The sequence below is a fragment of the Eublepharis macularius genome, chromosome 1, assembly GCF_028583425.1.
Source record: "Eublepharis macularius isolate TG4126 chromosome 1, MPM_Emac_v1.0, whole genome shotgun sequence".
Lineage (NCBI taxonomy): Eukaryota > Metazoa > Chordata > Lepidosauria > Squamata > Eublepharidae > Eublepharis > Eublepharis macularius.
In genome coordinates, this window is record NC_072790.1 from 24,536,162 (window position 1) to 24,554,359 (window position 18,198).

Sequence of the window (18,198 nt, forward strand, 5' to 3'; positions counted from 1 at the left end):
TTGAATTTGTCATGGTTGGGTAGGATTGCAGCAGTTAAGATGAATGTGTTACCAAGAGTAATGTTTTTGCTACAGACAATACCAATCATCAGAGACTCTAAACAATTTGAAAAATGGCAGAGGAAAATATCAGACTTTGTCTGGGCAGGCAAGAAGCCTCGAGTGAAAGTGAAAGTTCTACAAGATGCAAAGGAAAGAGGCGGAATGCAACTGCCCAATCTGAGACTTTATCATGATGCAATCTGCCTAGTTTGGTTGAAAGAATGGATGATATTAAAGAATAAGAAACTACTAGCCCTAGAGGGATACAAAAAAATATTTGGATGGCACGCATATCTATGGCATGACAAAGTAAAGGTCAACTCGATGTTCCTGCATCACTTTGTTCGGAGAAGTCTATACATAATCTGGAAGAAGTACAGAATTTATCTACAAGAAGGAACCCCTTTGTGGGTGGTTCCATATGAGGTGATAGACCCGAGAGCTGTTGATAATGAACAACAATGTTTAACGTATAAAGAAATAACTAAAACTGAAGCATCCAAACTTAGAATAAAGACACAAGAGGAACTATCACCTAACTACGATTGGTTCCAGTATAGACAGATCAGAGACTTATATAATTCGGACTCTGTAAAGGGAGGTATACGAATAGAGAATTCGGAACTAGAGCAGACTCTTCTTAAAGAAGATAAGAAAAGAATATCCAAGGTATACCAAGTACTGTTGAAATGGTATACCGAGGATGAGACAGTTAAAACACAAATGGTGAAATGGGCTATAAACTTTAATAAAGAAATAACAATGGAGGCATGGGAATACTTGTGGAAAACTACAATGAAGATAACGACATGTACTAATATTAAAGAGAACATTTACAAAATGATTTATCGTTGGTACATGACACCAAAGAAGATTGCGCTAGGGAATTTGAATACTTCTAATAAATGTTGGAAATGTAAGAAGCATGAGGGCTCCCTCTATCACATGTGGTGGTCGTGTGAGGTAGCTAGGCAGTACTGGGGGGAAGTAATAAGAGAAATGAGTGAAATTTTACAATTTCAAATAAATAAGAACCCAGAACTCCTGCTACTAAACTTGGGAATGGAGGGAATTCCAGCCCATCATAGGACGTTGATATTTTATATGACAGCAGCAGCCAGACTTTTGTATGCGCAAAAATGGAAAGTACAAGAAGTGCCAACTATTGAAGATTGGATCTACAAATTGCTGTACATGGCAGAAATGGATAAGATGACTAGAAAACTGAGAAATCTGGACTCAGTGCAGTTTAACACAGACTGGGAGAAGCTGAAACAATATCTGGAGAAGAAATGGGAGGTGGGAGGAAAACTGTGGCAGTTTGAGAACTACTGAAGTATAATAAAAGTATAATAGAGGGGGGTGACTTTACCGAGGGAGGAAGAGATAAATGTGAATTAATAAGCAGTTAACAGATTGATATATAAATAGATATATATAGGTTAATAGATAGAATATTGATAGAAAATAATTAATGATAAGGTTTAAATATAAGGACTGAATAGCTAACAATATTTTCTTTCTTTGATAAGATTTATATGCACCAAACTGAATGTACAGAAGAGTCAAATTGATTGATTATGTGATGTGCTATATAGAATTACCATAAAAAGATAGAATGAGGAATATATAGAGAATAAGTCAAATTGTTTGATTTAAATGTAAGATTTTTATGGTATATAGAAATATTTAAAACTGGAAAATGGGATAAATTGTTTATCTAAGATGGAAACAAAGACTTACAGTTTGGGTATATAACAAGAAAAGTAGTTAAGGATGTACTGCTTAATATAATAGAGAAGGTATATCTGTTTTAGATAGAGGAATTTAACAGAAGTAAGGGAAAAGGGACAAAGGGTGGGAAAGCTGTTGGAAGTCAACAAAAGGGGGGGAAAGGGAGGGGGTTAGGAATGAAAAATTTGGGGAAAATTGAATGTAATGTAAAAATAATGGATTCTAACCCAATAAAAAATTTTTCAAAAAAAAAAAACCTTGACAGCACATTATCAATGTCGGACCTCAATTTCTTGTTCTCCTCATTCCAATTCCTCACATTGTTTTCTAGCTTCTTCACCAAGGCCTGCAGGCTGTCCATCCTTCTGTTGGTTTTCTTTGCTGTGGAAATAAAAGGTGTAAGCGCAGAGTGGCCACTTCTGTGTTCACAAACGTAGTAAGTCATTGATGGTTACTTACCGCAGCTGAGGCATGTTCCCACTGCCTTGTGAACAGTCTCCAGTATCTCAAGGGGCTGTTCCTTTGCCAAAGATGTAGAAGGCACATTTACAGTGTGTAGTGGACACCGCGCTTGAATGCATTCCTCACAGGGGTCACCTGAAAAGGGGGTTTGGAGAACTTGATTTAATTTTGTTCATTATCATTACAGAGCACGTGTTTAACATGCGGCAGAATGACGGTGTAGTTAGTTCCATTTGTGTACCTGAATGCTCAGTCAGCTGTTCTGGTGGAATCACTGCTTGCTGAGGTGTGACTTCTTCATTGAACTCGGAGCTGTTTCCCTCTTCTTGCTTCACTGCCTCAGAACTGGGTTGCAAGGCCATTTCATCCATTGGCACGGTCACCTCTGAGCCTGTTTCCTCCATGGGCTCCTCTTCCCCCTCATGTCTGTATGATGTTGCTGGAGAAACACATGAAGAGAATTAAAACATCAGTAAGAGCAGTATTGATGGAATGTTGTGAACAAGGAATTCTGACTAATTCAAACACTGGGGCAAGGGAATGTTGAAATGCTGATCACCCTAGGCAACCGATGCTGGATCATGTGTAGGGATATTGGGAATGCCGTTTAGATTAGAAGGCCGGTTTGGGATCTTGGGCAGGGAGGGGGGGGGATTACCCGTGGAGGAATGATAAGGGCTGAGGTGTGTGGAATGCTGTTTTTACTTCCCGCACAGTAGCCAAGTCATCTTTAAGAGAACACATTAAAAATATGTGCCGACATAAACCATAAACCTTTCCCAAAGAACAGAAACAAAACAACTTTTAAACATGGTTGGATAGTCTTCAAGGACAGGGCACAGTCCCAGTGCCGTTCAGTGCCACGTGTTCCTGTGTTCCATGTGCTGATCCCAACACAGCATGCCTGTTCTGGGTTTTTTCCTTGAAAACTTCCATCCAACATTCCTCTCATTCAGGAAATTGGTGCCTTGTACCAACATACATTTCCATCTTAGTGAGGGGATTGGGATGGGGGGGGGGAAGACCCGGTGTTTGATGATGGTGCAAGGGGGCCCCCATCTCACTTAAAGCATGGTGAAAACATTTTTAGAGGTGTGCCATCACAAAATAAACATCCCACATTACTTCATTTACCTTCATGGTGGCGATCCTCCCAGCGTGGTCTCCCAGCAGCTATCCACAAACGCATCATTGAGTGATGGTGTGGGATCTGCCCGCTGCAGCTTGGGATGCCTTGGCATGCCTCAAGGGATGCCATGAAGTCGCATTTCAGCCTTTTAAATTTGGTCCTGCACTGGTTGGCATTTCGGCTATAACCAGCATCAGTCAGCTTCCTCGCAATGGCATGGTACGCCCCCCTGTTGCGCTGGTGTGTGCTCGACATAAAATCGGTTGCAAAACCAAGGCGCAGAACAATTTTCAGAAGCAGGGACACCTCCTCAAATTGCCAAAAGGTGCCCCTAGTTCTCCGTGGTGGCATGTCTAGAACCCGGAAGTGTCGTGGAAACGTTTCGACGCTTCCAGATTGACTTTAGTTAAGATTGAAATCAAAAATTTCCACTATTTCCTGTAGTCCTGGGTTCCCCGGTCGAAGAGGCCAATCCTTTTTTTTTTTTTTTTGAAAAATTTTTATTGGGTTAGAATCCATTATTTCCACATTTACATTCAATTTTCCCCAATTTTTTCATCTCTAACCCCCTCCCTTTCCCCCCCTTTTTGTTGACTTCCAACAGCTTTCCAACCCTTTGTCCCCTTTCCCTTACTTTTATTAGCTTCCTCTATCTAAAACAAATATATATTCTCCATTATTCTAAGCAGTACATCCTTAACTATTTTTAACATTATATGCCCAAACTGTAAGTCTTTGTTTCCATCTTAGATAAACAATTTATCCCAATTTTTCAATTTCAGATATTTCTATATATCATAAACCATATAGATCATACATTCGTTTATATCAAACAATTTGACTTATTCTCTATATATATTACTCATTCTATCTTTTTATAATAGTTCTATATATCTCTCCTCACGTAGTCAATCAATTTGACCCATCTATATCTTCAGACATTCAGTTTGGTACAAAACTTGTCAGAAAAAAAAGAAAATATTGTTAGTTAATCGCTCCTTATATTTAGTCCTTATAATTAATTATTTTCTCTATGTTCTGTTTGTTAACCTATATATATCTATATATATGTCAATCTATTAATCTGACTGCTTATTAATTCACATTTATCTCTTCTCCCCCCGGTAAAGTCTCCCCCCTCTACTTCAATACTTCAGTAGTTCTCAAACTGCCACAGTTTTCCTCCCACCTCCCATTTCTTCTCCAGGTATTGTTTCAGCTTCTCCCAGTCTGTGTTGAACTGCCCTGAGTCCAGATCTCTCAGTTTTCTTGTCATCTTGTCCATTTCAGCCATATACAGCAATTTGTAAGTCCAATCTTCAATAGTTGGCACTTCTTGTACTTTCCATTTTTGCGCATACAAAAGTCTAGCTGCTGCTGTCATATAAAATATCAACGTCCTGTGTTGGGCTGGAATTCCCTCCATTCCCAAGTTCAGTAGCAGTAGCATGTCGTTGTCTTCATTGTAGTTTTCCACAAGTATTCCCATGCCTCCATTGTTATTTCTTTATTAAAGTTTATAGCCCATTTCACCATTTGTGTTTTAACTATCTCATCCTCGGTATACCACTTCAACAGTACTTGGTATACCTTGGATATTCTTTTCTTATCTTCTTTAAGAAGGGTCTGCTCTAGTTCCGAATTCTCTATTCGTATACCTCCCTTTACAGAGTCCGAATTATATAAGTCTCTGATCTGTCTATACTGGAACCAATCGTAGTTAGGTGATAGTTCCTCTTGTGTCTTTATTCTAAGTTTGGATGCTTCAGTTTTAGTTATTTCTTTATACGTTAAACATTGTTGTTCATTATCAACAGCTCTCGGGTCTATCACCTCATATGGAACCACCCACAAAGGGGTTCCTTCTTGTAGATAAATTCTGTACTTCTTCCAGATTATGTATAGACTTCTCCGAACAAAGTGATGCAGGAACATCGAGTTGACCTTTACTTTGTCATGCCATAAATATGCGTGCCATCCAAATATTTTTTTATATCCCTCTAGGGCTAATAGTTTCTTGTTCTTTAATGTCATCCATTCTTTCAACCAAACTAGGCAGATTGCATCATGATAAAGTCTCAGATTGGGCAGTTGCATTCCGCCTCTTTCCTTTGCATCTTGTAAAACTTTCACTTTCACTCGAGGCTTCTTGCCTGCCCAAACAAAATCTGATATTTTCCTCTGCCATTTTTCAAATTGTTTGGAGTCTCTGATGATTGGTATTGTCTGTAGCAAAAACATTACTCTTGGTAACACATTCATCTTAACTGCTGCAATCCTGCCCAACCATGACAAATTCAATCTATTCCATTTAATCAAGTCTCTCTCTATCTGAGTCCATAGTTTTTCATAATTGTTTTTGAATAGATCTATGTTCTTTGCAGTTAATTCGACTCCCAAATATTTCACTTTACTTGTTACTTCACAATCCGTTGTTTCCATTAACAATTGTTGTTTCTGCTTAGTCATATTTTTGCATAATATCTTTGACTTCTTTTTGTTAATGAAGAAACCTGCCAAGTCTCCAAACTCCTTGATCTTATCTATCACTCTTGGCATGTTCTCCAATGGGTCCTCTACAATTAACATTATGTCATCCGCAAATGCTCTGACCTTGTATGAATAGTCCTTTATTTTTATTCCACGAATTTCATCATCTTGACGTATTTGTATCATCAGAATCTCCAATACTAAAATGAACAACAATGGAGATAACGGGCAACCTTGTCTTGTTCCTTTACTTATCGTCAATTTCTTGGTCAATTCATCATTCACCACGATTGCTGCAGTCTGGTCTCTATAAATTTCCTTAATTGCTCTGATGAATCTTTCTCCCAATTGTAGCTTTTCCATAGTGGCAAACATAAAGTCCCAGTTTAAATTGTCAAACGCTTTTTCAGCGTCCACAAAGAAGAAACCAACCTCTTTGTCACAACGCTTGTCATAATATTCAATAGCATTGATCACTGTCCTTAAGTTGTCTCTTATTTGTCTGTCTGGCAAAAAGCCTGCTTGTTCCTCCTCTATGACTTCCGAGAGCCACCCCTTCAATCTCTCCGCCAATATCTTCGCAAAAATTTTATAGTCATTGTTGAGTAGCGATATAGGTCTATAATTTTTCACATTAGTCAGGTCTTGGCCCTCTTTTGGGATCAATGATATATTCGCTTCACTCCAAGTTTCTGGAATCCTTTGATCCCTTAAAACCCCATTCATCACCTCTTTTAGGAATGGTGCCAGTTCATTAGCCATTGTCTTATAGAATTTAGCCGTAAGTCCATCTGGCCCTGGCGCCTTTCCTAGATTTGCAGATTGTATTGCCTTACTTATTTCCTCGTCAGTTACTTCACTATTCAACTTATTTCTCCAAGCTTCCGAGATTTCTGGAAGTTTGGTTTTCTCCAAATATGACGCTATTGATTCTTTGTTTACTTCTTTTTTATTATACAGCTTAGCGTAAAATTTATAAAAGGCTCTACTAATGGTAGCCTGCTCCAAATACGTTTTGTTATCTTCGCAAATTTTATTTATTATCTTCTTTTCCCTTTTCTTCTTCAATTGCCATGCCAGGTACTTCCCAGGTTTATTAGCACCCTCAAACGCTTTTTGATTCAGTCTTTTGAGATTCCACTCCAATTCTTTATTGCTCATTGCTGTTAGCTGTTCTTGAAGTATTTTAATTTCCTGGTATACCTTCTTTTTCCCTGGTCTCTTTTTTAGCTGTATTTCTTTGGCTTTTATTTTCTCCTCAATCTCTTGTCTTTTCTCCTCTTTCTTCTTTCTTGCTCTACCATTTAAGTCCATTAGTATGCCCCTTACAACCGCCTTGTAAGCATCCCAAACTTTATTGGTTGGTACTTCTTTATTCACGTTGTATTGTATAAAAAACTTTGTCTCTCTTCTCAGTATTTCCATATTCTCTCTTTCCTGTAACAAGTCCTCATTTATTCTCCATGCTTTCCTTTTTCTCTTTTTTCCAAATTTCCACATAATTGGGTTGTGATCTGAGCCTACCATAGGCATTATTTCTACCTCCTTAGTCCATAATGCTAAGTCTTTTGAGGCCCTGATCATATCAATTCTTGATATGATAATTCTTGTTTTTACTTCCCGCACAGTAGCCAAGTCATCTTTAAGAGAACACATTAAAAATATGTGCCGACATAAACCATAAACCTTTCCCAAAGAACAGAAACAAAACAACTTTTAAACATGGTTGGATAGTCTTCAAGGACAGGGCACAGTCCCAGTGCCGTTCAGTGCCACGTGTTCCTGTGTTCCATGTGCTGATCCCAACACAGCATGCCTGTTCTGGGTTTTTTCCTTGAAAACTTCCATCCAACATTCCTCTCATTCAGGAAATTGGTGCCTTGTACCAACATACATTTCCATCTTAGTGAGGGGATTGGGATGGGGGGGGGGAAGACCCGGTGTTTGATGATGGTGCAAGGGGGCCCCCATCTCACTTAAAGCATGGTGAAAACATTTTTAGAGGTGTGCCATCACAAAATAAACATCCCACATTACTTCATTTACCTTCATGGTGGCGATCCTCCCAGCGTGGTCTCCCAGCAGCTATCCACAAACACATCATTGAGTGATGGTGTGGGATCTGCCCGCTGCAGCTTGGGATGCCTTGGCATGCCTCAAGGGATGCCATGAAGTCGCATTTCAGCCTTTTAAATTTGGTCCTGCACTGGTTGGCATTTCGGCTATAACCAGCATCAGTCAGCTTCCTCGCAATGGCATGGTACGCCCCCCTGTTGCGCTGGTGTGTGCTCGACATAAAATCGGTTGCAAAACCAAGGCGCAGAACAATTTTCAGAAGCAGGGACACCTCCTCAAATTGCCAAAAGGTGCCCCTAGTTCTCCGTGGTGGCATGTCTAGAACCCGGAAGTGTCGTGGAAACGTTTCGACGCTTCCAGATTGACTTTAGTTAAGATTGAAATCAAAACTTTCCACTATTTCCTGTAGTCCTGGGTTCCCCGGTCGAAGAGGCCAATCCTGATTTGTCAGAGACATCATATTCCGACCAAAATAAACGTCTCTGATTGGCTGTGTCAGGGTTAATCATTGCGAGCAATTTTTTTCCAAAAAAAAAATTCCGCCAAAATAAAGGATTGCCATTTCTACACACAGCATGAGTGCAGGGGCGAATTCAAATACAAATGTTTCCCACCTTCGCCAAAATGCTTGATACGGAAGAAAAGGTTCATGCGTACATCGGATTGCTGAACAAAGCTACTCAAAACATGAGCTGGAAATATTTCGGGGATAATAGTAGGGGTGTGCAGGGCCCGCCTGTCTCAGCTGTATATATTTGGTTTTAAGAATCAGGAATTCTTGTCAGTACTGGGGGAACACCGACACGGAAAGCCACCACAGAACCAGCTTACTGGCTAGAATCTCGATTCCGAAACCTTCTGCCAGAGTTAGCAGAGCTTGGGGCGGGGGGTTTCCGACCAAATCCAACACAAACCGTTGGAGACCTTCCCTTCCATCTCCACATGAATTTCATAAAGATTTTATGGCCTCCCAAACAAGGTGCCCCATTCTTCAAACAATCACCATGTTTCTATATGGGGAAAAAGGAATTCATCTTCCCAGGTAGTTCAGGGTGGCCTTTTGTAATCAAAATGCTGCCAACTTTCATGGTGCCTGCTCCCACCTGTCCTAACTTCCTCCAACATGGTTCAGGCAGATGCTGGTTGGGTGGTCCTTTTAATGGACTCAAAAATATGTTGTTCTTGGCACCCTCTTTCTCCATCATCTCCCACGTTGAAAATAAGAGAGGCTGGTCGTTCTGGGGTTAGGAATATTGCATGAAAGATGCCCAGTAACATCAGGGGAACGTTTCCTACCTGTCCTCCAACCCCCCAAGCAAGCACCAAGGCAAACCAACTTGGAGGGGGGGGCATTTGGTTCCACCTCGAAGGGCGGTTCTTGTGCCACACCACTTCGTGCCTTTAACTGTGCGGTAGACCAGACACCGTCTACATTGGTGGTGGGGGAGAACACCAAAGGGCATCTGGAGAGCCGGGTTTGATTCCCCACTCCTCCACTTGAAGACAGCTGGGTCACCTTGGCCAAGTCACAGTTCTCTGGAGCTCTCTCAGCCACACCCACCTCACAGGGTGACTGTTGTGGGGGAATAATAACATTTAGTGAACCGCTCTGAGTGGGCATTAGGTTGTCCTGAAGGGCGGTATATTAATCGAATGTCATTATTATTATTATAGGGGAAAATAGGGCACAAGTCACTTCACCTTACAGAACAACCCAAAACACAATTGCTATAAGAAAGGATTTTTTATGTCACTTGTTTGAATATAAAAACCGGCGGGTGCAGACCTAAGGCCATGACAGCATTCCCTCAACCCGAGAGATAACACTACGCAATTCACACACAGTAATCCCCCGATCAAAATTGCTGGCAGAATTTGTGCATGCTATTTGTGTTATTTGGTGTTGTAGGCTGCTTTCGTGTCCTGTTGTGCCCACCAAATGGGAACCCGAAAGACCTTAAAGGAATACAGTTTTTTATTTCCTGTGATAGAGTTTGGTTTAATTCTGCACAGTATGGTTAGTTGTGTTATGTACTGCCTGTGTTATGTCTCACACTGTCCTTCTCAATTTTAGTTTGAAGGAGAGAATGGTTTTTTTATAATAGAGTACTTTGATGTGTAGTTGTCATTTTTCCTTTGTTCTGTAGGTGGTTCCCATCGCAGGGAACACTGTGGCTGGATGCCAAGCCATATCTGTGGGTGGAAGTGTGACTTTGGGGGAGGGTGTTTGTGGATCAGATGCTGTTTCACACGGACAAGCTAGCATTCAACAGTGTGCTGACCATCTTGGTACCCCTGGGCTGTGCAATGATGAACCCTTTTTTTTTTCACTTTCCCTCTTTGTGGAAACCCCTCCTGCTCACTTGATGCCCACCGAACAGAACATTTCTTACCATGATGTTATAAAAATTTATTTCAAAACAGGAATGGAACAATGAGAATTCACTCATTAGATCATCATTGAATCTCTAAACAAAGCTTTCTAACAAACCATGTTTCATAGGAATCCAACACTTGCAACTGAATGCATGACACATCCAATCAAGGCAAAACCAACTAGAAACATTTTTTGAAACCGTGAGTCCAACCCCTGAACATGCAACAATTGTTTCTTAGTTCAACCAGAGATTTTTTCACAATCAGACTGAAGAGCTTTTTATATTGTTAGATTTCTCTGTTTCGAAACATGTGGCGTGCAAGGGCATCGCGCACCAACTTCCCCTCCTCCCGATGCCTTCTGTCTCCCACAGGGAGTTCAAGAGATTCCTCGTCCACCTCCACAGGCCTCACGGGAGAATCATCCTCTGGAATGCCATGACCTTTCAATTCACAAATGTTATGTAGCACCACACACGCGGTAGCTATGCAGGTCACATTCTCCTCCGCAACCATAAGCTGTGACCTCAAACACCTCCAGCGCCCCTTCAAATGTCCGAAACATCTTTCCACTATGGTCCTAGCTCTGGTGAGGCAGCGGTCAAAGTGTGCTTCTGCGGGAGTGTGGGGCCTATTGAAGGGCTTCATCAGCCACCTTCTCATGGGGTAGGCTGCATCAGATATGATGAGTGGTGGCATGGTTACACCCTCTATTGTAAGACAGGGGTTGCCTGGCACAAACACCCCCGCATCCATTGCCATACAAATTGCAGAATTCACAAAAACAAAGGCATCATGGTTCCGCCCACTCCAGCCAACCTCTGCATCAATGAATCTTCCAGTATGGTCCACCGTGCCCTGGATGAGAATGGAATTGAATTTCTTGCGGTTGATGTACTCCCGTCCACGGCCTTTAAATTTGCAAATGGCAACATGGGTGCCATCAACTGCACCAATGCAATGAGGAAAGCCAAGTTTCTGAAATCCAGACATAATCTGCAATGAAAGAGAAATAAACAAGATTGCTGTTAGAGAGAATCCCCTCTTTCTCCCACCGCCTATATTCATAATCTTCTCACTACAGCGCTGAGGCAGTCTCACATCTCCAGAATCCAGAGGAGTTAGCCGTAGTCTGTACTAGAAAAATAAAAAAGAGTCCAGTAGAACCCTCAGCACTTGCAAATTTTACTGTAGCTCAAGCTTTTGAGAATCACAGTTCTCTTGTTCAAACGCACAAGAAAAAAGGGAACCGCGACTCTCGAAAGATCATGGCACGATAAAAATGGTTAGTCTTAAAGGTGCAGCTCATTGCCTAAATGTCAGCAACATAGTTTTTTGTGCTTCAAATTGTAATCTTTGACAGGTACAGTTTGGATGGAGACTGTTACTCTGGGAGATGAGTGCGTACTCGCCCTCGCCACATCAGGTCCAAGGCACACGACTCTACTGAGTAGCTCCAATTCTATCGCCAAGCAGACCTCCAAGACTATTCCTGCCACTGTTGACAGACCCACTCCGAATTGGTTCATGCATTGACGGTAAGTCGAACAGTTGGCAAGATACCAAAGTGCTATGGCGACTCTCATCTCCACAGAGATTGGATTGCGAAGTCTGGTGCGCTGACGGGACAGGCGGTGCCCTATGGAATGAACCAATTCATTGAAAGTCTCCCTGGTCATACGAAAATTTTCAATCCACAGCTGGTCATCCCATATGGCAGTGACGAAATTGTCCCACCAGTCCCTGCTACGGGGATAAATCCAGTAGCGACGGGGGACTCTGATTCCGGCTACAGCGAGAAAACGTGCTCTGTTCATTGCTGTTCTCCTTGTTCTCCATAAAGGCGGGGGTATGCACCTCAGTGCAAGTGATTTCCTAAGCATTCTCCTTCTTCTAACCACTCGCATCCAGTAACTGTTGCAGGCATCGATCGATCGATCGCTGAATATAGATAAAGATGATGTGAAGCAAGGCCAGTGCCAATGCTCGGACCGCAGACATAATTCAGCAGAATAAAATCGGGCTCAAAAAATCCTCCGCAATTCCAAAGTATGCCGTGAGAGAAATGTGTTCACAAGAGTGGAGAACGCACAGTTCCAAGGAAAACTCCCACCCAAGTTGGCCAGCCTATCATCGTGGCCACATTTTTGGCGGGAGAAAAATCATGACTTCCTGGAGGGGAGGAAGGACATTTGCTAGGGATAGTTGTGCTTGTGTCATTTAGGGCAAAGAGTATAGAGTAGACTTGCAGGAGCAGATTGACCAGTTCTTCCACTCAAATGTCGAACTAAAGCGATGACTGCACATGTGATGGAGCAAAATTAAGAGGGGCGGATTACAGTGGATTGATGTGTTGACCCCCTCCCCAGTCTACTTTTCCTGACTCTGAACCACCTATCAGAAAAAAAATGGCGGTATGTGTGTTTTGTGAAGAAGCGCTTTGTTTTATTAAAAAAAAAAGTACTCGGTCCAGTTTTTTTCAAGCACAAGGAATGCAGTCAGTATAAAGTGTTGTGTGATTCTTTGCCCTGTCAATTCACACACGCGCCACTGTCTTGTTCGGTTCCCACAATTTCTTTCCCCTTTACTAGTCACGTGATGGAAAAGAACTCGAGTTTCACGTTCATCCATCCAAGAAAGAGTAAAAAACGGTGCGGTCGGGTAAGAAATCTTGTCCTAGATTTTTTTTTTAAATGGTTTATCTGTGTTCAGCACGAATTAAACAAAATTAAACTTCAATGTCACAATCACAAGTCCACAAGCTTCTGAGAAATTATCATAAGCCTCTACTTGATCTGTCCACTAAAATAAATTTTGACTTGAGAACATTCCATGTTTTTGGCGGCCACTTAGACGATTGGCTAAAAGCGTTGAGGGGGCGGACGGATGAAATGGGAGACCAATCACTCTTGAGAGAACTTTTTGGAATTTGTGTGGCGCAGTTCACTTGGTGCAAAATGATTTCCCGGTGTCGTGGAAATGTCTGGGAAGTGGAGGAGGTATCTCTTCTTCTGAGGGTTGTTCGGAGGAGTGGGCATGCATCTCGGTTAATGGCCAGCACACAATCAAGCAATCGCGGCATCTATCGATTTCTTTCAAGAGTGCTACGCAGTCGCGGATTTCATCGAACGGCCAACCAGTGCCGAAGCAAATTCCAAAAACTGAAGTCCGATTTCATGTCATCAATGGAGGCACTGCAATGCATTCCTAGAAGCAGTCGTAGAGTTAGGGTGCACAACGCGATGATGCTAATCTGGAAGGCGGCAGGGAGGCCTCGATGTCAAGAAAGACCTCATGATGGTGAGTTTTTTGAACCCCCCCCCCCCCGTTCCATGGTGGACCATGCAACTCCCCCATGTTTACTGACACCTTTTTAGTGGCATGTTCTCAAAGAGACTTCATTCCTCATTAACAAATGGGTTTTTTTTAAAGTCAACCTTCAGTTTGTCACGTTCTGATTTTAATCTTCGAATTATTTGTCACGATTGGAAAGCCATAGAGTGTTCTTAGAGAAATACCATCTCCTCAAAAGCATCTTTCATGTTAATATGCAATTCCCCTGGTCACCACTTATATGCTATGCATTCTGTTTGATCCCCTTAACTGAATGCCTGGATCATAAAAGGCAAAGTAAGTAAAGGGAAACATTATCGGGGCGATCATTCCGTTTTTCACCATTGTTCAAATGATTTTTCATTTCAGAGATTATCTGTGAAAGAGCAGTCAAGATTGAAGAAACTTCATCTGAGGATGATGAGAATTCAGAAACTGTTGCAGTGGAATCATCAAGTGCAGCAGAATCTGATGCGCAAGCCTATGCACCTCTTGGAGTGACAACTGAAGACCCAGCAAAGATCAATACAGCAGCATTTCCTCAAGGTAAGTTTAACTTTTTATGTGATTGTTAGCTTACTAGAGTTTACCCATGGCAAACTAATTCAAAAACCATCGACAGGATTCTTAGGAAGTCATGAAATCCAAACACAGCCACCATTTTTAATTTGTTTTTTGATCCATCATCACATCAGAAAATGGTGCAATTTTAAAAATTTGCTTTCTTGTCCAAGTACTTTGAGAAGTGAGTGGTGTATTCCATGTACCAATAACAAGATCATTAATTGGAATTCTGCTGTATTAAATCACTAGCTTCAGAGAGAGAAAGAACAGATGACAGTGGATCTCATCGCCTAGAAACCGAAGAAACCGTAATCGTTATATCTTCCGGCAATAGTCACGAAGAAGCAACTGATGACATGACTGCTCCTGAAACCATAATGCCCGGAGATGTATCTCCACAACCGAGTACCTCAGGTAATTTTTTGTGTGGTTCACACGTGCCATCAAGAGCTGCTCTGAAAATTGTGGGATTGCATGAGATTCTGCAGGAATGAATGGCCATTATTTTGCCAATCAAAGCACTATTGCCTGGGCAAAAAACCATCAAAGTAACCAGATCCACTCTCAGCGAAAACAAAACATATTTGTTCTCCATGATGACTCCTTTGAAGGTGAGAGGAGTACAACTAACACCTTGTCAACGTTTCTTGAGTGGTACGTGAAGTGAACACGATCTCTTGATATAGCTCTCATCACTAGAAAACAATTTCAGCCTTTATTTTTCAAGGGTATTTAGCAGTGTTCCCGTTATCTTGTTTCCTTTGTTTTTTCCTGTGCCTAAGGCTGTTATCTTCTGCGCGGTTTCTCCGGCAGAAAAAATTGTCTCTGTATCAGCAGTCCAAAGTCTTGATAACCCAAAGTAGTGACTTATCTTCCATCCTTCATCATCGTGAACGCAAACAATGCCCAACATGTGGTGATGAGGAGATCAGTGCATTCCTTGAACAAAACACACTGCGGCTCTAAAGATGTCAAGCCTAGGCTCAAACTACAGCCTTGCCAACACTTGCACAACCTTCAGATGTGGGATTCCTCTGGAAATTTCTAACAAAACCTTTTCTCTTTCTAGCTTCTTTAGCAACACACAGTGGTGCCGCAGTGAGAAAGTATGCCATGAGCGCTGAGCACAAACTTCGCATAATTGTAGAAACAACTTCTTCTGATGCTGAGGATGAGGACAGAAACGCCGTTGAGGAAGGCAGAACCGAGGATGCAGAGGGAACTCCAGTTCTCTCATTTTCCCCAGGCACGTTTTAGCTATGCCACATTTGAGTGGAGATACATTTTCCGCTGATTTATTTTGCTGGGTGACACTTCAATATCTGCCTAAAATATTGACTGACTTGAATTTTGCAGGTGATACTTCAGCGGGAGGTTTGCGTGACATGATGCAAAATAAAGACCAATCCGCCGATATTGGCGAGATCTATCGTAATATGCGGGGAATACAATCTCTATGTCTATCAATAAGTAAGTATGACTATTCCAAGGAAAACTTGAGGCAGAGTTTGGTGTGGTGTTTCTGATCACGCGGCTCAGATCAGGCGCGACAGTACCAATCCCACATCACGTATGGAAGTCAGTAGGGAAACATTCACCGAGTCATTGATCTGTGGATTCATAGATCCAGAGAAGTCATCAGTTTTAGTCTGTGGTCACATAATCAAATAGTGTCCATTCAAAACTATTGACATAACCAATGTAATTGAAGCACAAGATTTCATGAATCACTGGACTATTTGGCAGATGCAAGTAGGCACAAAGGATACATTTTTCATAGGTTTTGAACGCGTGGTGGGTGCAGGGTGGATTCAAACAACTCCTTCCAACATGTGGATGCAAACATCTCCCCCTGGTATGCAGATCAGTCTATCCCTGTAATGGGTCATAGGAGTGGCCACGTTAGTCTGCGGTTGCAGAATAAAAGAGACTCCTCCGGCACCTCCGAGAACAACCACTTCCAATGTTGCGGATTCCTTTGATAACCAGGGCTCTCCCCACCAGATAAAGTTTGACAAAGAGAACTGTGAACCTCAAAAGCCAAATTATCGGCTTTCGTGGAACACACATCTCTCCGTCAGATGCGTCCAGTGGTTAGAGCTATGTTTCTCCACAGATTTTGCTGCATTAGTTTCGGTTGGTCTGGGAGGTGAGGCCATACTCTTTTGCAATTTGCAAACATGTAGTTATGGCTTGGCTTCCATGTACCTTATCATGGGCAAAATGATCTCAATATCATAAGAATATGGTTGCATTGGCATATCAGATGGAAATGTAAGCATCTACCCCGCAGTGTCCACTCCTTTTATGCACCTAACCATTATCTTTTGACCCACTATGCAACGTACAAAGAGCGCAACTCATAACGACACCTTACGCTTAAATTAAATGGGTCAGTATCAAGGGTACAACTGGACTCTGTTTGATTTTGTTCTCTGGAGCCATCTCAGCACCACCAACCGTACCTGGTGATTGTTTTGTGGATATTTTCAAACCTTGAAAAATGCCAGGAATGGCCTTCAAGTTTTCCACAAGGATTAAAAAAAATTGTTTGTCACTGGTGTAGTTTTGATAACCGCAAAGTTCTCGCAATGTCGAAACCCATCTCTTCATGAAGAAATAAATTTTTTTGCTGTTTCTCAACAGTGGGAAGATACCATGAAAGAATATGCCGATTGGAGAGAAACAATAGAAGCCTTCACAAAGAACTGAGTTCTCTAAAGAAAAAGGTTTCTGCACTTGAGCGAGGTCATCGTAGCTCAGGATCAGAGCAATCAGGAGATGACAAGAAGAATTAGCCAGTGTTATGTCAGCTTGAAGAATGTTTAAGCAATATTTTAGTTTGTTTCAGAAAGAAAAAAAATGTATGTTTAAAGATAACGTAATGGAAGGAAAGATTACAATTGACAACTTTCACATGTCAATTATTTCCAGTGCTTTATGAATCATGTTGAAGTTGTTTGCAATGTGGATAATAATTTCTCATGAACAGCAAAAGCAAGATCTTATTTTCATTTTTTTCTAATCGCTGTGTGGTTCTAAATTGGAATTTCGAATCAGTGACAAGATTTTTGTTCCTTGGTGTTGGGAAGTCTGTGTTATTTGCTTCTGATAAATAAATCTGTTTTCAATGTTAAAAAATAAGACATTGTGTGTGTTAAACGTTATGGACTGAGAATTTTTCAGAGGTGTCCCCGCAGCTCACGAGCAATCTATTTATTATGCTTGACACTTAACATCTATCATGGCTCGGTTTCAATAGTTGACAAGGCCATATGTGTCTGTGATGGGTAAACATGAGAACACCTCAAGATGTTAGTTGATTGCAGCAGTTAGGCAACCACCCCACCGGTCCCTATCTTGGGGAAAAATTGAAAAAGATGCCCCACAGACTCATTCATAACATAGGCTTATGTTGTTTCCTGAACTATCAGTCCAGTGGAGCAAGCAAACATGGAACAGTTGTCAAGGTGAAAATCTATTGACATACTGTTACTGCATGACAGAAATCCAGGGAGAAGCCGCAGCTTGCAGCAGACTCCAGAACCATAAGTTGACAGACTCACACGTCACCTCCCCTGGCATCCTCATCTTGAATTTATCCACACGGTCAAAAGAAGCCTGTTCCCCTGATCACACTAGATGCAATAGCATCTTTCATGTTGTGGATCAAGTCACATAGCAGAAACAAAGAGAGGACCCACAAGTGACAAAAGGCACAGATGGAACCAATGGTCATATGACATGCTGCTTCGATGCAGGAAGTGGGAAAGCAAGTCTTGAAGCGTCTCTGCCTCATTGCTGTCGAGTGGACTTTTAAGCTGTCTGTCGTGTGGCAGAACGCACAGTCTGCTGCATTTCACATTGTAACATGAGGATCAACAACCTTGGTCCAATCTGTGCCGTTTGTCAGCTGATGTTCCATGTCCACTGGTAGTAAGAACTGAAAGATGACTTGGTCATTAGCCACCCCCCCTCCCCCTTTCTGGGCA

General features: G+C 41.7%; 1 protein-coding gene across 1 annotated transcript; it reads left to right on the forward strand.

Moving 5' to 3' along the window:
- Positions 1 to 11,094: 11,094 nt before the first annotated feature.
- Positions 11,095 to 17,326, forward strand: LOC129329036 (uncharacterized). Its single transcript, XM_054978470.1, has 6 exons — positions 11,095 to 13,609; positions 14,012 to 14,188; positions 14,456 to 14,620; positions 15,276 to 15,452; positions 15,563 to 15,676; positions 16,853 to 17,326. The coding sequence occupies exons 1-6, from the start codon at positions 13,048 to 13,050 to the stop codon at positions 17,002 to 17,004; spliced, it is 1,347 nt and encodes a 448-aa protein (XP_054834445.1). The 5' UTR covers positions 11,095 to 13,047; the 3' UTR covers positions 17,005 to 17,326.
- The last annotated feature ends 872 nt before the right edge of the window (positions 17,327 to 18,198 follow it).

Excerpts from the sequence above, each read along its gene's own strand:
- LOC129329036 (XM_054978470.1), top strand. The coding sequence starts at position 13,048 with ATGTCACAATCACAAGTCCACAAGCTTCTGAGAAATTATCATAAGCCT. Across the intron at positions 14,189-14,455 it reads TACAGCAGCATTTCCTCAAG|CTTCAGAGAGAGAAAGAACA; the intron begins GTAAGTTTAACT and ends TTAAATCACTAG. Across the intron at positions 15,453-15,562 it reads AGTTCTCTCATTTTCCCCAG|GTGATACTTCAGCGGGAGGT; the intron begins GCACGTTTTAGC and ends TGAATTTTGCAG.